Genomic DNA, 22,307 nt, shown 5'->3' on the forward strand with positions numbered 1-22,307 from the left:
GAGGGCATCGACACCACGGTGTGGGACATGGGGAACCACCAGGGATGGCAGAGCCAGACGATGCTGGGGTAGCGGGGCTCGAACGAGCTGCCCCTCTGTCCCAAGGTGAATCCCAGGGCCCTATGGGCACTAATTGGGAGGAGGGTTCCCCCCCGGACCCGTCCCATGGAGTGGCGACGGTGGCACCAGCTCCCCCGAGTTCCACCCCTCTGATGTGGCCCCGTCTCACAGGCAGCATACGGGGCAGGGTGGCAGGGCTGTGCATGTGCCGTTGACAAGTGAGCCCGGGCCCTCCGGCCCCAGAGGTCACCCGTCAGGGGCATCAAGGGTCATGGGACGAGGTAAGCAACTGGCTGCCTCAACCTCAGATGTGCATTCTGGGGAAACACCAAGATTATAGTGGTAGAGCTAGGAGGGCCAGGCACATTAAGGATCACTAAGGGCACCTGGGTAGGGGGAAGGGGTGGGGTTGGGGGCTGTCGGGGGTGGTACTATCGGGAATCGGGTATTGAACAGCACATTAAACAGCCTCCAGCCGCGGATATGTCCCGGAGCTGTGTCCCAGCCCCTGGGTGTTCAGATGTTGGCTGCTGCGTATGTCGTGTTGCCTCCCACAGTGTTCAGGCACAGTGTCCAGGCATCAAAGTGCGATGGGAATGCTACGCAATGACTCCTTAATCACTCAATTCCCTATTAACGATAGCCTGCAGCCGCGCAGCCAGAGTCCTCAGCTGTCGGTGGGGCTTATGGATGATCGGTGGGGCAGACGGGCAGGGACAAGGGTTGCTGCAGGAATGGGGTTGGGATCCAGGGGTTAGCATGGTGGTGCCGTGAGCGATTGCCTCCTCCACAGCGCCCCCCCCAACCTCCCAAGGCGGCCCATCTCTGCAGAGGGTACCCCACCCCCCCACCGAGCACTGAGGTGGCAAGCCCAGCACATCCAGGCTCTTTGTCTGTGAGCAAAGATTGCTACTCACCCTCTCAGCCCCCTTCCGCCAGGTTCACATATTTCAAAAGGAGTACTAATCAGCGCCAGCATGGGGAGTCCGCTAAATGACAGAAGGCCTTTGGATATGAGGTGGTCTCGTTGATTGTATGAAAATGAGGCTTATGTGGTGATAACTGGTTTCTCGCCACGCTACAGTGAAATCCCAATTTTGCCTATGGGAACGGGCCGGATGCATCGCAAAATGTTTGGAGCCGGCACGGATCTCGTTTTTGACCTCTCCCACTATTCACCGGCCTCGTTGCGCTTGTGCACGAGTATAACGAGTCGGAGGATCGTGCCCAATACCTCAAATATCCCATTACATTAAGCTTACAGAGCAGCAGAATTTTGTCAAAGGTTTTTTAAAAATAAGTATATAGGTAGGCCATGCTGTTAAGGCTTTAAACAGTCTACTTCAGATGTCACTTCCTCAAAAATATAATGGGTTAGTCAGGCAGAATCCCATCCTTTATAAACCATGGTGGCTGCTAATTAAAATCTCAGGCAGGTAATCTTCAAGTCTCCCAAGACAATCAATTCCATCATTTTGCTTGGTATTGATGCAAAGCTTATTTGCCTGGCTCCATATTAATACCTCTTTTTCATAAAGTGATATCACAACAGCTTGTTTCAAACCTCACCAATAATCAATTTCCTCATAGTAGCCGTCATGGACCTCATAAGATCTTATCCCTTGCCCATCTTAATCAATAAATATAATCAACCATAAGGATTTGTTAGTTTTGAGCCCATTTTGTCTAGGACTTCTGATTGCTGCTAAAATAGTTATTTTCCTGGATTTATTATTAAATCGGTAGGCCAGCTATTGGGGACTTTGCCACTAAATAGCAGGAAGTAATTATTGAATATATTTTACCTAACAGAAGCAGTTTATAAGTGTAACCCCTGCAACTCCTCAATGTGTTTTGAGACAATCTTCACATATGGATCTTCCCATATGGCTGATGTCTATCACCACAACTCTCCTATCCACTTTCATAGCCTTTATAGTCTTTCCTGTAAGCATGGTACTCTAGCTCTGAGTAAGCAAATCATCATTTTATACACACTATTTATTTCCTTGAGTAACAAAATTCCTTTGGCTAAAATTTGTGTGCTATATATATATATTTGCTGTAACTATTTTTTTGTTATTTCTTCTTACCTGTCCTAATTTGTTATTACACTATGGCCACAGTATGCATTCATTCATTTAACTTCCTGAGTAACTTTGGTGGCCTCCTTTCCTCAGTAATAAGTACCCCTTTATCCTCAATTTCCTTCAACATTTACCTGCTTAAATTGGTGATTCTTTATTTGCGTGTATTGATCCTCACCCCTCAATTCCGGTGAATTATCAAGGTCTGGTACTAGCACATCCACTTCATTGACCTGTGGTGACTCGCAAAAAAAGCCACAAATTACCTAGTAGCCTTGCATAATGCCTTCCAAAACTGCAATCCTTTTTCAAATGGTTTGATCATCAGTCTCAATAATTCTTTCCCATCTGTTATATCTAGTATTCCTATGTTCACTTAGCCACCTGCTTCCCACAGAATTTGTCCAATATTAACCTAAAAGCTTTGAATTGTAGTAGAAAAAATATTTCCATTCAGATTTCACCAAGAAATCCAATAAGTAACTCAGAAGAAATTGGAACTCAATACCACAGGGAGTTGTTGAAGCAAGTAGTATAGAGACATTTAAGGAGAAACCAGACAAACATATGAAGGAGAAGGGAACAGATGATTGATATTAGGTTTAGATGAGAAAATCTGGGAGGAGGCTGAAGTGAAGCATAAACAGAAGCATGGTCTGGTGAGGCCAATGGTCTGTTTCTGTCTAATGTATTTATCAAGGGGAAAAGTTTCTCTGGTACTTTATGAGCTGAAGGGCATGGGAGGGAGTCACTGCCACTATCACCTTGACAAAACCTAATTAGGCCTGTCTTGGAGCCACAACCATCGAGATGCCTTCAGCTTTAACCATACTTCCAAAGGAAGACAGCATTCAGCTATTGGAATTTGGTGATGTGGCTGTGAGAAGGGAAGAAATAAAAGAACAAAAATAATATTAAATAAATATTAGAAACACGTACAGAACACCTAACCACTCTCCTATGTCAACTTTGCATGACACCAGAAATGCATAGGGTTCCAGTGGAACCAGTTTCTGACCAAAATTCCTCCCACACCTAGGTAATGCAGTGCTAGTACAAAAAGAAGAATTTCTAGCCAAATCTTTTGCTTTGTATTTAAGTATCATTTGTTTTTTTAATGTGCTGATGATTTCATAATCATCATCAGATAAAAACTCTGCCTTGACTAATATTTGTAAAGTAATTTTTGGTAGAAAATGGCAAGTACTTTACATTCAAATCTATGGGTGGGATTCTCCATCCAGCGACGCCAGAATTGTGAAGCACAATTGGGCGGAGAATCGCGCGTCAGCTGAAAATTGAGGCCGGCGCCAGACGCCAAGCCCAACGAATACCATGCTCTGGTGTCTCGACAACGGCCTGAATGCATTTTACGTTGCATGTACAGTAAACGAGAAAGGACATGTTCCCAATACTAGCAGTGCTGGCTGGGGGGTGACCGTGACCAAGAGATGGGCCATGGGGTTGGGATGTCCAGGCACGGACTATCATTTGCGCGGCCTGCAAAGCAGCCATCTTGCTGCGCACCGCACTGACTGCCCACCGTGGCCCGTGTTTACGACACCGGCCGCGTGGGTGCACCCCCCTCCCCACCATCCACAACCAGGCGCCACTCTGTCAGCAGGGCATCATGCGGCACAACCAAGGGGGACGCTCACAGTAGCTCCTAAGGAGGGTGCCGGACGGGGGTTGCAGGGCGTACCACTGGCATAGATTGCGCAAGCCACTGTTACCCCTGCTGGCAGGGACAGGTGCCGGGGCTAGAGGCCCCCAAGGTGCCGGCCGCTGACAGGAATAGGGATACGGTGCAGAGGGCAAAGTGCCAGGGGAAATGGCCAGGGATGTGGGGATGGCCAGGGGGAGGATATGGGGGGACAGGGGCTGCATTGCAGGCTGGGGCAACCATGTACCGTGTAGCCCGTTGCCCTGGTTGGGCATGGGGTATGCACCATTCTAACATGTCTGCCTTTCACCTCCTGCAGACAATGGATTTCAGAATCCAACCAGGAATGGCTGTCATTTGCCTTCCGCTGCAGCCCTGGGGGATTCACTGAGGCTGTACAGGCAGGAACTGCTCGGGGAGGGCTGTGCCGCAACAGAGCTTGCCTTAGAGGAACAGGAGCCAGCAGATGAGGATGTAGAGCCAGCCGTACAACAGGCCAAGGAGGAGGTGGGAAGGCAGCGCCTGTCCTCCGAGGACCTGCTAGACCGGGCATGTCATCGAAGACTCCAGCTAAACAGTGGGACCGTACAGTATATCTGCCAGATCATGGCACACCTGGGACCGTGGGGTTATGGGAGAGGACACCCACTTCCGGTGGCAGTCAAGGTGATGGTCACCCTGAACTTTTTCATAACAGGCTCCTTCCAGGTGCCAAGTGGAGACCTGACTGGGATCTCACAAAGCTTGGTGCACAGGTGCATCTGTGCCGTCACGAAGGCATTATATGCCCGGTCAGCACAATATATCGGCTTCAAAAGGGACTGAGCCCACGACGATGCCAGAGTTGCGGGGTTCGCCGCCATCGCTGGGATGTCCCACGTCCAGGGAGTGATTGACGGGATGCATGTCGCTCTATGAGCACCGGCGCATGAGGGGGTGGTCTTTGCAAACTGAAAGGCTTTCCACTCCATGAATGTGCAGCTGGTGTATGATCACGAGATGTAAATCACGAGAGGCAGCATGCACGAAGCCCTTATCCTGGCACACTCGGTGGTTTCTGACACCTACGAGGCGCATCCCCAGGTGAGGGGTTGGCTTTTGGACGACAGAGGTTATCCATTGCGGTCGTGGCTGATGAGGGCTTTCTGGAAGCCACAGACCAAAGCTGAGGCCCGCTACAAATACACCCATGCATGCGATGTGAGGTGGCTGACCTGGAGGCCCTGGTCCGTGCCCACCTTCAATTGCCCCCCTCCCATTTGCAGTCAGCCCAGCCCAACCCTGCCCACCCCTCACACCCTTCTGACAGAGCACCGAGGCAGGTTGGAATGATTGTGACCAGGTGAACATGTTTTAACAGGTTTGTGCCCTAGCTCCTAATGCTATCCTGTGTGCTGCTCCTATGCCAACTTAACTGGTGTCCAACTTTCTGGCATCACGGAGCCTAACGCTCCGTTCTATGTGTTTCCCCAGGCGGTATATCAGGATGGAGGTGGCCTGCTGCGATTCCTGCCCTGTGACCTGGGTCTCCTTTGGTGGCTGCCCTCTGGAGCGACCGAGCTGGACAGACCCGGCAGTCTTTCAGTTGTCCCGGCTGACATGGTGCCACCCTGTTCTGCCCTGCCCATTGGATGTGCCAGGGACAGGAGGGGGGGTGGAGGGGGGTGGGGGGGGGGGGGGGGGGGGGGGGGGGAGTCTGCGTCACTATGGTGTTCCGGCACCTCCCCTGCGAGGGTCACCAGCATGGACCCCTTCACCCCCTCCTCCCTCGGTGCACGATGGCCCCTGGGCTAATCCTTGGGACAGGAGAGTGGCCAGATTGAGCTCTAGGGGCTCCCCTGCCACTTGGCGCAACCAGGCCTGGAGGCTCACTCTCGTCTCGACAAGGGTATCAATGCTCACGGCTATGGAGCACAGGGACCATGCCAGGCCCCTCTGTGACTGGCACAACACAGCCACGCCCGGACAATTCCATCGATGCCCACAGCCATGACCCATTGTGACTGGGCCAAGCTCTGGAGCATCGTTGCAATGTCCAGGTGGCCCTGGTACACAGTTGCCTGTGGCAGGGTCGCACTGGCATGTACCTCATCCACCGCCCGCACAGTGACCCAGGTCTTGGACATCTTCATCCATGACCAATACCTTCATCCTCAAGTCCTCCACAGCGGACGCCACCCGGTCAGTGTTTGCCTGGGTAGCACGCATAGCCGGCACCACCTCCTATCCCATCAGGCAGTTGGAGGCGCCGGATGGGTGCTGACACCCCCTCTGTAGTCCCTGGCTCTGTGTCTACATCTCCAGCATCGATGGGACAACCCTTTCCAGATGCTCAAGACCAGTCTGAATGGCAGTTGGACTCTGGGATCAGGCCGCCTTCCGACCGTCTGCCCCCTCGGAGGTTCTTACCTCCATCTGATGTACCACTGCACGTGTGTGATGCACACGAGATAGTGCCTCAGGAGCCTTTTCACTCCAGGTGAGTGTGTCTGGAATGGGGGAGGGTATCGGAGACAGCTGTGATGCAAAGTCGATGTCGTCCCCGGACTAGTGCTCTGGGGTGTTGCGGGTTGGCGTTTGGGGGCCCTACTGTCCGGTCCTGCCTCGTTGCTCAATGTGTCCTGGGGTTCTGGGCGGGCGGCACCAGAAGGGCCTGCCTTATCACCAAGTGATCATGCAAGACATGATGCATGACGCATGGTTGTATTGTCGGTGGAGTCAGTGGAGGGGTGGTATGGAAGTGGTGTCAAGCATGCCATAGGAACACAACTCAGTGGGGGCTCACTTGATTCCGATGCCAACCTCTACCTCGGCAACTACCCTCTCTCTGGGCCCGCTGACCTGGTCCAATGCCCGCTGCTCTGTGACAGTCCACAGGTCTGGCAGGCCCCCTCCCAGCCTTATCTTTCCCCCTGCGGTTGTGCGTCACCTTCTCCTGATCATATCATAGAATTTACAGTGCAGAAGAAGGCCATTCGGCTCATTGGGTCTGCACCGGCCCTTGGAAAGAGCAGTGTACCTAAGCCCACAACGCCACCCCATCCCCACAACCCAGTAACCCCAACTAACCTTTTTGGACACGAAGGGCAATTTAGCATGGCCAATCCACCTAACCTGCACATCTTTGAACTCTGGGACGAAACCGGAGCACCCGAAGGAAACCCACGCAGTCACGGGGAGAAGGTGCAAACTCCGCACGGACAGTGACCCAATCTAGGAATCGAACAGTGCTAACCACTGTGCTGTCGTGCCCCCCACAGTTCTTTCAAATTCTCTCTGGAATAGGACTTGGATTATCACCTTCTAACTAGGAGCACTACCAACTGAGTCAAGCTTGCATATCTGTTCCAACAGCTGCCATTCTATAACCAGACTCACTCAATGTGGTTTTCAGGATTCCAAAGAAATGTTCTCATCTCCATGCTGACAGCGCAAACTTTTATAGGTTTGAGGGGCTGAGAACTCACACATGTTTGCATTCTTCATGTAAGGACTTCAATGGTCGATGATGGCAGGCTATTTCACTGGCATCACAACCAAGCCTAGCCATCTACAATCTCATTTTTCTAATGTATAAGATTATAGTGGGAAATCTTTGTTAATTTTACTTCAAACGCTCACCTAATACACCATGTTAAGTAATGGGTTAAGAGTTTAGTAATGCATTAAGAGACATTGCAATTAGTTGTCTCATTTCGTTTAAGTATCCAATGATTGACACTGATATGTAAAGGGGCTACAGCTGGCCCTTGTGTCAGGTGGCGTGTTGTTAAGAGTTTTGTGCAGAGGCTCTGGAAGTGAAATAAATGGTGTTTGGTGAAAAGGAACAGGACTATTGACTCTTCATACAATGGTAACTAAAACGTATAACAATGGTAGCAGAGGATGGTTGCTGTGCAAATGTGAAGGTTTGAAAGATACAACTTTTCCTGATCAAACCAAGGAGTGAGTGAGAAGGAAAAAAAAGATACATGGCTAAACCCAGGATAAAGATGGCTGGCTATGACTATCCTCCCTTATTTTCTGAAAGGGAATCGTACGACCAATGGAGAAGTGCAGTAGTTATGTGGACTAAAGTAACTGCTTTGGGAAAGAGAAAACAAGATATGGCATTGGCTCTTTCTCTATCTGATGACAGTAAAATCCGAAACAAAGTGCTTTCTGAGCTGGAATTGGAAGAGTTAGACTTAGAAGAAGGTCTGGAGACTCTATTACAATATATGGATAAGATTTACAAGAAAGATGACTTATTAAGTGCGTATGAAGCATGATCGGAATTTGATAAGTTCCGGAAAATAGAGGAATTCTCCATGGAAGACTATATAATGGAATTTGGCAGACTATATAAAAGGCTGCAGAAACTGTAGCCACCTGAGTTGGCCAAGTCCCGATTTAAAATGGCGAACGGCAAAGGCTGAAGGGAAATTCAGCCAACACAGGCAGAAACCAGCAGGTGCAAGTTTGCTATGTATTTAACTCTTCAAAGGCCCAGACAGCATCGATACTAGCAGCCGTCTGCATAATAATGTAGCAACCATCTACATACTAATAAGCAATCCCCGGGAACAATAGCAACATTTGGGACAAACAAAACTAAGCCAGACTCCCCGGGGCCAGCAGGAGCCAACACAAAAGAGGTTAACGGACACCTCAAGACCGCCCATCGATCAGGGAACCGCTCCAGTATTGGAGAAATCGAACCAAGCGATTGGAACGAAGTCCAATCACCTAGAACCAGGTACAGGGTCCGCCCCGAAAGGCGGGAAGCCCCTGGGGACTATAAAGTTAAGCCCCCAAGTTCGAATCGTTCTTCTTGACCGGGTCACCCAGCAACGCGAACCAACATTGACCGTAACCGGTTCAGCTGCCGCCGAGAGACCGTAAGTCTTAAGTCAACGCTCGCTACGAGATAGGCGCTCCTAGCTATCAATCCGTACCAACTTCGAATCCCGCAGACTCAGAACCCGAACGAAAGGCCATTTGTTCCCCTGACCTGGTGGGCCAGTCCGAAGTTAAGTATAGGCCTGTTAGTTGTAGAAGTAGCTTAGACGTAGAATTTGTGCACGAGTAGCGATTACTGTGTATAATAAATGTGCTTTGATTCGAATCTTACTAATCGGTGTATTGAGTTATTGATCATTACTTGGACTTGAACCTCGTGGCAGTATCATAAAGATACCTGGCGACTTGAGAGCAAAGGTTATAAAACAGAGCCAATTGAACCAACCAAAAGTTAGCAACAAAACACAACCTGGAATTTCTACAGTCTGTGTTGGCCTTTAAATTACTTGACTGTGCTAGAGTGAGCAACATGGATAGGCTCCTGGTTTTGACAGGAGTTCAGTTTACGGGTGAGGATACCTTATTCGATCAGATGACATAAGGTTTAAAGAAGTTTCTGGGGAAACATTCGATTCCGATGGCTCTGATGACTCACATAGGTCAGTCTGCGATAAAGCAGAATATGGAAGACAGGATGGTGAAATTGTACGGCGACGAACAGGGCCCAAGACTATAGAAGGAGATCGAGACAAGGAAATTATGAAGACAAAAACCCAGTTAGAACTTACAATAGGAAGATGAACCCCAGAAATGCACGGGGCATGATAAATCGATGTTTTCGATGTGACTCTCAATACCATTATGTCTCCAACTGTCCAAAACGTTATGATAGAGTGTTTGAAGCAACACATGACACGGAAGAGTCAGAAGAGGAAAAAGATAGTCTTCAGAGAGAAGACATTGTCCAATTAACAAGCAGTTTTACGCCAGTAATGAGGGTGTTGGTTTCAGAATCCTTCAATTGTGCTGTATTGGACAGTGGTTGCACATCTACTGTGTGTGGAATTGACTGGTTAAAATGTTACCTGGACTCCTTGAAAGCTGAAAGTCGTAACAAGGTTAAGGAATTTGAAAGTTCCACAAGTTTCAGGTTTGGGGATGATAATACTCTGAAATCGCTGAAAAGAGTGGTGATCCCTTGCAATATTGCCGGAGTGAATCATTTCATTAGCATGAATGTTGTATCAAATGAGATACCTTTGCTTCTGAGCAGACCATCGATGAAGAAAGCACACATGAAACTGGATATGGAACAGGATAAGGCAACAGTTTTTGGAAAGATGGTGGACTTACAATTTACACAGTCGGGACACTATTGTATTCCATTACTGAAAAATAATATTTCAAGTAGAGTGGTTAAGGATGTGTTAATGGCAGTTGAAAATGGGACTTCTCGCTGATAAGAAGCTTGTTGTATTAAAACATTTATAGGCAATTTGCACATCCGTCTCCTTGGAGGCTGAAAAATTTATTAAAGGATGCAGGGGTAAGGGATGAAGACTATACTAAACTGATAGAACAGGTTAGTGATTGCTGTGAAGTTTGTAGGAAGTACAGAAGGACACCAGCTCGACCGATAGTAACCCTACTGATGCGCAATCAATTACTCTCGAGACAAGGTGAGTCATAGCTAATAGGCTTTAATCAGCTAGAACTGTTCCCAGCAGCTTCGATACAGAAAGTGAAGGCTGCTGGGACAGATAAGTGTCTTTTACCCCGCCTCTCAGGGCGGAGCGATGTACGTTAGCCAGTGGCAGATTCCTGGGTCTGGCCAATGGTCATCCACCTCTCAGGTACCGCAATACCTGGTATTACCACATTCACCCCCTGTTAAAAAGGAATCCGGCGGGGTGATGGCCAGCGTAAATGTCGCCTTTCACATGGTAGGACCAGGTATTGAGGTACCGTGATGTCGAGGGTGATAGAAAAGTGTTCATGGTGCAGCAATCAGTCGATCGGGTGGCCTGGTCGTCCTTCTGGAGCGTCTGAGCTTCGGCGGTGATCCTGATGAGGGCCCCAGCGGTTGCGACTCCAGGAACGTGGTGTCGTCCTCCCAGGCAGCTTCGTCACCCCTAGACGGCACTGTTGGGGCGAAAAGTGGGCAGGGGGAGGGGCGCCTGCAGGGGGCGTCGGTGCTTGTCCGTGCCTGGGTAGGGGCGGCGGCAGTACTGACCCTCCGGTCAGGTGCTGCGGGGAGAGTGGGGGTGGGGGCGGTCGTGCAGGTGCGCGTGGGACTCCGGCGGGTGCCAGGTCTCGAAGGGAAACCGTGTCTTGGCGGCCGTCAGGGAACGCTACATAGGCGGACTGGCGGTTGGCGTGCAGCAGGTGGACCCTTTCGACCAACGGGTCCGACTTGGCCCTCACATGTCTCCGAAGCAGGATGGGTCCGGGTGTCGCCAGCCAGGTTGGGAGTGAGGTCCCAGAGGAGGACTTCCTGGGGAAAACAAGGAGACGTTCATGAGGTGTCTGATTTGTGGTAGTACAGAGCAGCGACCGGATGGAGTGGAGGGCGACCGGGAGGACTTCCTGCCAGCGGGAGACTGGGAGATTCCTGGACCGGAGAGCCAGCAGGACGGTCTTCCAGACCGTTCCGTTCTCCCTCTCAACCTGCCCGTTTCCCCGGGGGTTGTAACTGGTCGTCCTGCTCAAGGCGATGCCTTTGCTGAGCAGGAATTGACGCAGTTCGTCGTTCATAAAGGAGGACCCCCTATCACTGTGGATGTACGCGGGGAAACCGAACAGTGTAAAGAACCCCTGGAGGGCCTTGATGACGGCGGTTGTGGTCATGTCTGGGCAGGGGATGGCGAATGGGAACCGAGAGTACTCGTCAATCACGTTCAGGAAGTACGTGTTGCGGTCGGTGGAGGGGAGGGCGGCCTTGAAATCCATGCTGAGGCGTTCAAAGGGACGGGAAGCCTTTATCAGGTGCGCCCTCTCTGGCTGGTAGAAGTGCGGTTTGCACTCCGCGCAGATTTGGCAGTCCCTGGTGACTGTCTTGACCTCCTCGATGGAGTAGGGCAGGTTGCGGGTCTTGATAAAATAATAGAAACGAGTGACCCCTGGGTGGCAGAGGTCCTCGTGGAGGGCTCGGAGGCGGTCCACTTGTGCGGTGGCACAAGTGCCGCGGGACAGGGCATCACGAGGCTCGATCAGCTTCCCGGGACGGTACAAGATCTCGTAATTGTAGGTGGAGAGTTCTATCCTCCACCGCAAGATCTTGTCGTCCTTAATCTTGCCCCGCTGTGCATTATCGAACATGAAAGCAACCGACCGTTGGTCCGTGAGGAGAGTGAACCTCCTGCCGGCCAGGTAATGCCTCCAGTGTCGCACAGCTTCTACTATGGCCTGGGCCTCCTTTTCGACCGAGGAGTAGCGGATTTCGGAAGCATGGAAGGTGCAGGAGAAGAAAGCCACGGGCTGGCCCGCTTGGTTGAGGGTGGCCGCCAGAGCCACGCCGGACACATCGCTCTCGACCTGGAAGGGGTGGGACTCGTCGATGGCGCACATCGTGGCTCTTGCATTGTCTGCTTTGATGCGGCAGAAGGCCTGGCGGGCCTCCGTCGACACGGGGAAGGTTGTGGACTGGATTAGTGGTCGAGACTTGTCTGCGTAATTGGGGGCCCATTGTGCATGATAGCTGAAGAAGCCGAGGCAGCGCTTTAGGGCCTTGGGACAGTGAGGGAGGGGGAACTTCATGAGGGGGCGCATGCGTTCGGGGTCGGGGCCTATGACTCCACTTCACACTACGTAGCCCAGGATGGCTAGACGGTCGGTGCTAAACATGCATTTATCCTTATTGTAGGTCAGATTAAGGATATTTGCGGTCTGGAGAAATTTTCGGAGGTTGGTGTCGTGGTCCTGCTGGTCATGGCCGCAGATGGTGACGTTATCGAGATACGGGAACGTTGCGCGTAAGCCGTACTGGTCAACCATTCAGTCCATCTCACGCTGGAAGACCGAGACCCCATTCGTGACACCGGAGGGAACCCTTAGAAAGTGAAAGAGCCGCCCATCTGCTTCGAAGGCAGTGTCCCCATTACGGAGGGGTAGCTGGTGGTAGGCAGACTTGAGATCCACCGTGGAGAAACCCTTGTATTGCGCAATCCTGTTTACCAGGTCGGCTATACGGGGGAGAGGGTACGCATCCAGCTGCGTAAACCTGTTGATGGTTTGGCTGTAGTCGATGACCATCCTATGTTTCTCCCCGGTCTTTACCACCACTACCTGAGCCCTCCAGGGGCTGTTGCTCGCCTCGATAACCCCTTCCCTCAGCAGCCTTTGGACCTCCGACCTGATAAAGGTCTGGTCCTGGGCACTGTACCGTCTACTCCTGGTGGCAAAGGGTTTGCAATCCGGGGTGAGGTTCGCAAACAGGGAAGGCGGGTCGACCTTAAGGGTCGCGAGGCCACAGACAGTAAGGGGGGAGATAGGGCCGCCGAATGTATAGGTCAGGCTTTGCAGATGGCACTGGAAATCCAGCCCAAGGAGGGTGGTTGCGCAGAGGTGCGGCAGAATGTACAAGCGGAAATTGTGGAATTCCCTGCCTTGGACAGTGAGGTTCGCTAGGCAGAACCCCTTGATCTCCACCGCGTGTGACCCGGATGCCAGGGAGATCCTTTGGTTTACGGGATGGGTGACAAGAGAGCTGGTCTTACCGTGTCGGGTGAACAAAGCTTTCTGTGCTCCCAGAGTCAATCAAGCACGACGTCGCGTGGCCGTTGATGGTGATCGTTGTAGTAGCTTTCACTAGCATCAGGGGCCGACTCTGGTCCAGAGTCACCGAGGCCAGCTGCAGTAAAGGAGAGTCCTGGTCGGGCAGCATGTAGTCGGCTGTGCTGGGGGCCTAAGGCCCCATCCAAGATGGCGTCAGCCATGGGTCGCACATGGAGTCCGGGGAAGCAGAAGATGGCGGCGGCGAGGGACAAAATGGCGGCGCCCACCCATCCAGCGTGGTGGCCGGGGGGCAAAATGGCTGCGCCCGTGGATTGCAAATGGCCTGGGGATAGGAGGGCGGCGGTGGGCTTTGGACAGCCAGGACCTGAACAAAAGGCTGCCGATAGTCGCTGGAGACTGCGGCCACAGCGCGGGACTGGCAGACCCCGACATAGTGGCCCTTCTTGCCGCACCCTTTGCAGGTGGTGGTGCGGGCCGGGCAGCGCGGGCGGGGATGATTCGCCTGCCCGCAGAAAAAGCAGCGTTGGCCGGAGGCGATAGTTGGCCGTCTCGTCGCGCAGGTTTGCGGGGTTAGGGGATAGGTCTGGGGGGCTGCCGTTACGGGGTGCCACGCAGCCCAGGGGGGCACCGCGCATCCGGGGGCAAAAGCCAGCACGGTTTTATACGCAACGTCCATAGACCCCGCCAGGGCCCGTGCCTCAGTAAGTCCCAGTGTGTCCATTTCTAGGAGCCTTCGGCGGATATCGGGAGAAGTCCTACCTGCCACGAAAGCATCCCTAATCAAAAGGTCTGTGTGCTCGTTCCCCGAAACTGGGGGGCATCCACAGTTCCGGCCCAGCACTAGCAGTGCCCGATAGAAGTCTTCCAGTGTTTCTTCAGGTCTTTGCCTTCTTGTTGCCAGCAGGTGACACGCGTAGACCTGGTTCACAGGTCGGATATAATGTCCTTCTAGCAGCTCGATAGCTGCAGCATAATTCTCCGCCTCCTCGATCAGAGGGTAGATCTCAGGGCTGACCCGTGAGCGTAGAAGGTACATTTTCTGCCTTTCCGTGGGGGTGTCGGTGGCCGTGTCGACGAAGCTCTTAAAACACGCCAGCCAATGCTTGAAGATAGCAGCGGAGTTGTCCGCGTGGGGGCTGAGCTGAAGGCACTCCGGTTTGATACGGAGATCCATCTTTCACTGAAGTAATAGCTGATTAAATTGATGTGCAATCAATTACTCTCGAGACAAGGTGAGTCATAACTAATAGGCTTTAATCAGCTAGAACTGTTCCCAGCAGCTTCGATACAGAAAGTGAAGGTTGCTGGGACAGCATCGGCTCTTATACCCCGCCTCTCAGGGTGGAGCTATGTATGTTAGCCAAAGGCAGACTCCTGGGTCTGGCCAATGGTCATCCACCTCTAAGGTACCGCAATACCTGGTATTACCACACCTACCTTTGGCCAGGGATTTTAACAACATTGTGGCTGTACCTTAAGATCTGGGATAAGGCCATTTTTCCAAAAGGACAACTACCAAAAGTTGGTACAAAGGTGACATACTTGCCTGAAGGGTCTAGTCAATGTAAGGAAGCAATTGTTATTAGAGCAGGGAAGACCACTGGAAAGTATAAACATTGGTTGAATGTACAGTATTCAGGGGAGGGAGTTAAGACAATGGATTGGGAACACGAAGTTCAAAAATGGAGGTCACAGGAACGCGGTATCAGTTCTGATAGTACATCGGTTAGTGAACAGGTCCGCAGGAAAAGGTCGAGAATTTTGAAAGGACATCCCACAGCAGATCGGAAAGATCAAGCAGTAGCAGTATAGAACAAGTTACCAGGCGGGAGAGGAGACGTAGTTTATCAAGATCTCGGAACATGAGTAGGACTACGAATACTAATAGGAGTAGAAGCCCACATGCACGTGAGATTTTGGTGGCTTCCAATAAATTATATGAAAAGTTATCAAAGATGCTAAACAGCAAGAACTGCATATTTGGAGTGAATTTGGGGTATACACGGAAGTACCGGATAGGGGACAAAGAGCTCTGTCCCACAGATGGATTTGCACGGAAAAGGTTCTTCCGGATGGAACTTATAAGGCAAAGGCCAGGCTTGTGGCAAGGGGATTTGAAGAAAGCTGAGAAGATCAGGATTTAAGGGTAGATTCACCTACAGCAGGAAAGGTTAATTTTAAAGATCTTCTTTTCGCCACAAAGGCATGGGAATGCAAATCTATAGATATGAAAGCTGCCTTCTTGCAGGGGCATCAGCTCCAGAGAGACATTTTTCTCCGTCCTCCTAAAGAAGCAGCTAACACAGAAGGGGTATTCTGGAAGTTGAACAAATGTGTATGTGGTTTAAATGTTGCATCTAGAGTCTTGTATTTTTTGGTAAGGTCAGTTTTGTTAAAGTTAGGCCGTTACCAGTTGAAAGTAGATCCGGTAATGTTTTACTGGCACTATAAAGGGAACCTTTCTGGCATCTTTATGATGCATGTCAAATAATTTTTGTGGGGTGGGACTAGTGATTTTGAAGCTTTTGTAATCTCGGTTTGAGGAAAGAATTCAGGGTTGGAAGTCAGACTTCCGGTGCATTTAAATGTATTGGACTGGAAATCGGACAGACTAAGTTAGGGGCAACTTTACGTCAGCAATCGTTTTTGGAAAGCATCAGCCCAATAGCAATTAGTCGTGGCCGGGTTTTCACAAAAAGATGCAAGGTTTCAGAGATGGAAAAAGAGCAACTGCAAAGTTTAATTGGGCAACTGAATTGGTTAGGTAGACAGACTAGACCGGACGTGAGTTTTGATGTCTTAGAGTTGAGTACAAAAATGAATGTTCCCAAAGTGGAAGACATAATAAGAGCAAATAAAGCGTTTGGCCAAACTAAAAATGCAGGAGTGTGTTTTGAGGTTCCCGGTTTTAGGTGACCTTAGGAACTTGAAATTCATAGTTTATAGTGATGCATCCTATACAAATCAAGCACAGGAGGTTTTATAATTTTCCTCTTGGGGAACAATGGTAAATGTTGTCCTCTTGTGTGGGAAACAAAAAAAATAAGGAAAGTGGTCGAAAGCACTTTGGCTGCTGAGACGATAAGCTTTGTAGAGGCGATGGATATGGCCTTTTATATATCTCAGATATTGACAGAAATTTAACTTTTGGATATTGTTAATGAAGGGTGCCTGTTTCTGTGATTTCTTTTTCCAAAAAAAAAAATTGAAAAAGAAAAGGAGGGAAATTACGTGTGTGTTTTTGAGTTTCTTTAAATTTTGTTTTCACCTAATTATTTTTTTCTCCAAGGAAGGGGAGACTGTTAAGTAATGGGTTAAGAGTTAAGTAATGCATAAAGAGACATTGCAATTAGTTGTCTCATTTAGGTTAAGTATCCAATGATTGACACTGATATGACACCTTGTGTCAGGTGGTGTGTTGTTCAGAGTTTTGTGCAGAGACTGTGGAAGTGAAATAAATCTTGTTTGGTGAAAAGGAACAGGACTATTGACTCTTCACACAACGGTAACTAAAACGTATAACACACCATTGTGATCTATTTCTGACCATTTTCTAGATTGGCTCTTATATCTTTGAGATTGGCTTTCCACTGACATCCAGGACAAGTCTAGAGTCCCACAAGTACCTGGATTATAGCTCTTTCCACTCAATCCCTTGCAAGGATTTCATTCCGTTCAGCCAATTTCTTCATCTCCATTCAATTTTCTCTCATGTTGCCACCTTTTACATGAGCATTTAAAATCTAGGCTGGGTCCGCGGGGGTACAGAAAATGGTCAGTGTGAGGCAGTCGGACGCGGGGAGCACAGGACATGGGCAGTTAGGGGCCTGTGTTCGTAGGGCACCCGGCTATGGCGTGAGGTATGGGTATTGGCATGCGGTGTAGGGTGGGTTTGGTCAGCCTCTGGGGCAGGGTACAGGTGCGTAGGATGGGGTTTGATGCCAGGGCATGGCACTGGTTTCTCACCCCGGCCGCGCTGAGGAGGTTGTGTAGCTTTGTACGACACTGCTGGCCGGTTCTGGCGGTGGGGCCCCAAGGCCTCTGCCACCTGTGCCCAGGCCCAGTGTACAGGCAGCAGCCTCCTTCCCAACCCGGGGAACCGGGTCCCCCACCTCTCATCCACGGCATCCAACAGGGTGTCGAGTTTCACTTGAGCAAAACATGGCGTGGTATTATAGGTATTACGGTAACTGATAGGCTAAAGCACCATTGGTGGAAACTGTATGCTTTCCATTGGTTAGAATGTATGATAGCTCCGCCCTGCTAGGCAGGGTATAAGAACCCGTGCCGCCCCGCCCCAGCAGCCTTCGTTCTGTACCCGAGCTGCTGGGGGAAACATCTAGCTTATTAAAGCCTTCAGTTGGACTACAACCTCGCTTTAGTGGTCATTGATCGTGCATCAATTTAATAAGCTAGTTTTTTAAGAAGAAAGGATGGAGCTCCGAATCAAGCCGGAGTGTCTGCAACTTAGCCCCCACGCGGCGAACTCAGCGGCCATCTTTAAGCACTGGCTGGCGTGCTTTAAAGGGTATCTCGGGACAGCCGAAAACGCACCCACGGGAGAGCAGAAACTGCACATCCTGCACACAAGGGTGAGCCCGGAGATTTACACCCTCATCGAGGAAGCGGAAGACTTTGATGCAGCAATAGAGCTGCTAAAAGGACACTATATTCGCCCGGTAAACCAGGTCGAAAACGCACCCATGGGAGAGCAGAAACTGCACATCCTGCACACAAGGGTGAGCCCAGAGATTTACACCCTCATCGAGGAAGCGGAAGACTTTGATGCAGCAATAGAGCTGCTAAAAGGACACTATATTCGCCCGGTAAACCAGGTCTACGCCCGGCACCTGCTTGCAACAAGGCGACAAACCCCTGGGGAAATCGCTGGAGGAATTCTACCATGCACTCCTGGTGTTGGGAAGAAGCTGCAGCTGCTCGCAGGTTTCGGCGAGCGAACACACGGAACTCTTAGTCCGGGACACTTTTGTGGCAGGTATGCTATCTTCACAAATCCGCCAGCGTCTGTTAGAAAAGGACACCCTGGGTCTCAGGGAGGCACGGGCCCGTGCAGGCTCCCTGGACGTGGCCTCCAGGAACGTCCGCGCTTACGTTGCGACCGCGCGGCAGCCCCGTGGGCAGCGTGGAACCCCTCCGTGGCCGACCCTGACACTTCCCCCATAGGCCTGCGCTGCAAGGTGGCCTGGCAACCCCGAGGGGCCCCGCTGCTACTTTTGCGGGCAGGCCAAGCACCCCCGCCAGCGCTGCCCGGCCCGCGCATCCACCTGCAAGGGATGCGGCAAAAAGAGCCATTTCGTGGGGGTATGCCAGGCCCGTGCGGTTGCCACGGTCTCCGGCGGCGAATGCGGACCGCAACCACAAACCTCTCCACAGGCCCCGTGCGGCCAGTGGTCGCCGCCATCTTCATATTCCAGGGCCACGTGCGGACCCCGGGAGCCGTCATCTTGTTCCGCGGACGCCACGTTGGAGGGCCGCCATTTTGTGCACCCCCAGCCATGTGCGACCAATGGGAGCCACCATCTTGGATGAACCCCCAGGATCCCAGCTCGGCTGACCACGCACTGCCCGAAGAGAACTCTCAACTGCTGCAATTAGCCTCAGTGACTCTGGATCAGTCTTGGCCTCAAACACTCTCAACTGCTACGATGACCGTATTCATCAACGGGCACGAGAAGTCCTGCCTAATCGACTCTGGGAGCACGGAGAGCTTCATACACCCGGACACGGTAAGGCGCTGTTCTCTCCTCATCTACCCCATTAATCAAAACATCTCCCTGGCTTCCGGTTCACACTCAGTGGAGATAAAGGGGTTTTGTGCAGCAAACCTCACAGTCCAGGGAAGGGAGTTCAAAAATTTCCGTCTCTACGTCCTTCCCCACCTCTGCGTGGCTACACTCCTGGGTTTAGAATTCCAGTGTAACCTTCAAAGTCTGACCTTCAAATTTGGCGGCCTTATACCCCGCCCTTACTGTCTGCGGCCTCGCGACCCTTAAGGTCGACCCGCCTTCCCTGTTTGCGAACTTCACCCCGGATTGCAAACCCGTCGCCACCAGGAGCAGACGGTAGTGCCCAGGACCGGATCTTTATTAGGTCAGAGGTCCAAAGGCTACTGAGGGAAGGGGTCATTGAAGCCAGTAACAGCCCCTGGAGAGCTCAAGTAGTGGTGGTAAAGACCGGGAAGAAGCATAGGATGGTCATCGACTACAGTCAGACCATCAACAGGTTTACGCAGCTGGACGCGTACCCTCTCCCCCGCATATCCGACCTGGTAAACAGGATTGCGCATTATAAGGTCTTCTCCACGGTGGATCTCAAGTCCGCCTACCACCAGCTCCCCATCCGTACAGGTGACCGCAAATACACTGTCTTCGAGGCAGATGGGTTGCTCAACCACTTCTTAAGGGTTCCCTTCGGTGTCACCAACGGGGTCTCGGTCTTCCAGTGCGAGATGGACCGAATGGTTGACCGGTACGGTTTACGGGCAACATTCCCGTATCTCGATAATGTCACCAACTGCGGCCATGACCAGCAGGACCACGACACCAACCACCGAAAATTTCTCCAGACCGCTAAAATCCTTAACCTTACATCCAACAAGGATAAATGCGTGTTTAGCACCGACCGCCTAGCCATCCTCGGCTAGGTAGTGCGAAATGGAGTTAATAGGCCCCGACCCTGAACGCATGCGTCCCCTTATGGAGTTCCCCCTCCCTCACTGCTCCAAGGCCCGTCCCACAGCTTGTCCCCTGTCGATAGAAGCCCGCCAGGCCTTCAGCCGCATCAAAGCAGACATTGCAAAGGCCACGATGCACGCCATCGACGAGTCCCTCCCCTTCCAGGTCGAGAGCGATGAGTCGGACGTAGCTCTGGCGGCCACCCTCAACCAAGCGGGCAGACCCGTGGCCTTCTTCTCTCGTGCCCTCCATGCTTCCGAAATCCACCACTCCTCAGTCGAAAAGGAGGCCCAGGCCATAGTAGAAGCTGTGCGACATTGGAGGCATTTACCTGGCCGGCAGGAGATTCACTCTCCTCACGGACCAACGGTAGGTTGCTTTCATGTTTGATAATGCGCAGCGGGGCAAGATAAAAAACGACAAGATCTTGCAGTGGGGGATTGAACTCTCCACCTACAACTATGAGATCTTGTATCGTCCCAGGAAGCGAAACGAGCCTCCTGACGCCCTGTCCCGTGGCACATGTGCCACCGCACAAGTGGACCGCCTCCGAGCCCTCCACGAGGACCTCTGCCACCCGGGGGTCACTCGCTTTTTCCATTTTGTCAAGACCCACAACCTGCCCTACTCCATCGAGGAGGTCAGGACAGCCACCAGGGATTGCCAAATCTGCGCGGAGTGCAAACCGCACTTCTACCGACCAGAGAAAGCGCACCTGATAAAGGCTTCCCGTCCCTTTGAACGCCTCAGCATGGACTTCAAAGGCCCCCTCCCCTCCACTGACCGCAACACGTACTTCCTGAACGTGATTGACGAGTACTCCCGGTTCCCATTCGCCATCCCCTGCCCCGACATGACCGCAACCACCGTCATCAAGGCCCTCCATAGCATCTTTGCACTGTTCGGGTTCCCCGCTTACATACAGTGATAGGGGGTCCTCCTTTATGAGCGACGAACTGCGTCAATTCCTGCTCAGCAAGGGCATCGCCTTGAGCAGGACGACCAGTTACAACCCCCGGGGTAACGGACAGGTAGAGAGGGAGAACGGAACGGTCTGGAAGACCGTCCTATTGGCCCTACGGTCCAGGAACCTCCCAGTCTCCCGCTGGCAAGAAGTCCTCCCGGATGCCCTCCACTCCATCCGGTCACTGCTTTGTACGACCACCAATCAGACACCCCACAAACGTCTCCTTGTCTTCCCTAGGAAGTCCTCCACTGGGACCTCGCTCCCGACCTGGCTGGCAGCACCCGGACCCATCCTGCTCCGAAAACACGTGCAGGCACACAAGTCGGACCTGTTGTCTAGAGGGTCCATCTGCTCCATGCTAACCCCCAGTACGCCTACGTGGCGTACCCCGACGGCCGACAAGATACGGTCTCCCTACGGGAGCTGGCGCCCGCTGGAACCCCACGCACATCCCAGCCACCAGTCCCACCCTCCCCTCCACCGCAGCACCTTACAGAAGGATCGGTCCTTCCGCCGGCCCCGTCTAGGCCCTCCCACCCACCGACACCCCCCCGCAGGCGCTCCCTTCCCAGGTCAACCGTTTTCCCCACCTGCACCGTCTAGGGGTGCCGAAGTTACCATGGAGATCGAAGCCACGCTCCCAGAGTCACAGACGCCCGAGCCTCCACCGGAGTCACCACCGAAGCTCCGACGATCACAGAGGACGACCGGGGCCCCCGATCGATTGATTGCTTCATTTTAATTGTAAACTGTAAATATAAACCATCAAATGTACATAGCTATCAGAATTGTAAGAAGTTACTAAACACTGTACAGAGGTATTACGGTACCTCCATAACTAATTATACCACGTTGCCATGTTTTGTAGTTTCAGGTCACCACCCCCGCCGGACTCTTTTTTAACAGGGGGTGAATGTGGTATTATAGGTATTACGGTACGTGATAGGCTAAAGCACCATTGGTGGAGTAGCTTTCTATTGGTTAGAATGTATGATAGCTCCGCCCTGCTAAGCAGGGTATAAGAACCCATGCCGCACCAGAAGCCTTCATTCTGTACCTGAGCTGCTGGGGGAAACATCTAGCTTATTAAAGCCTGCAGTTGGACTACAACCTCGCTTTAGTGGTCATTGATCGTGCATCACATGATGCCACTCTTCAGGGTGCCACCTTCTTGGCTGGAATGCGTGCGTGTGGGGGTATAGTGCTTATATGCGGCAGCAGCTTGTAAACCTCTCGAGTGCCAATCCCGACCCCAGCAAATCAGATGTCATTTTGCAAAAGAATTGCACTAGTTCCAGGTGGCGCTGGTGCTAATGGAT

At 51.7% G+C, this 22,307-nt stretch overlaps 1 protein-coding gene across 8 annotated transcripts in view; it reads right to left on the bottom strand.

The window, feature by feature from the left end:
* The window catches only part of upf3a (UPF3A regulator of nonsense mediated mRNA decay), a 160,110-nt gene that overhangs the window by 18,200 nt on the left and 119,603 nt on the right, over positions 1 to 22,307 (bottom strand). For 5 of the 8 annotated variants that reach the window (XM_072476721.1, XM_072476718.1, XM_072476723.1 and 2 more), the window contains one exon: positions 2,282 to 2,389. The exons of 2 other annotated variants lie outside the window; for them this stretch is intronic. In XM_072476721.1, the coding sequence (XP_072332822.1) occupies positions 2,282 to 2,389 (108 nt within the window). The remainder of the gene's footprint in view (positions 1 to 2,281; positions 2,390 to 22,307) is intronic. One more of the 8 variants, XM_072476719.1, reaches the window with a different exon arrangement.

This window comes from Scyliorhinus torazame, chromosome 15, assembly GCF_047496885.1.
Source record: "Scyliorhinus torazame isolate Kashiwa2021f chromosome 15, sScyTor2.1, whole genome shotgun sequence".
NCBI lineage: Eukaryota > Metazoa > Chordata > Chondrichthyes > Carcharhiniformes > Scyliorhinidae > Scyliorhinus > Scyliorhinus torazame.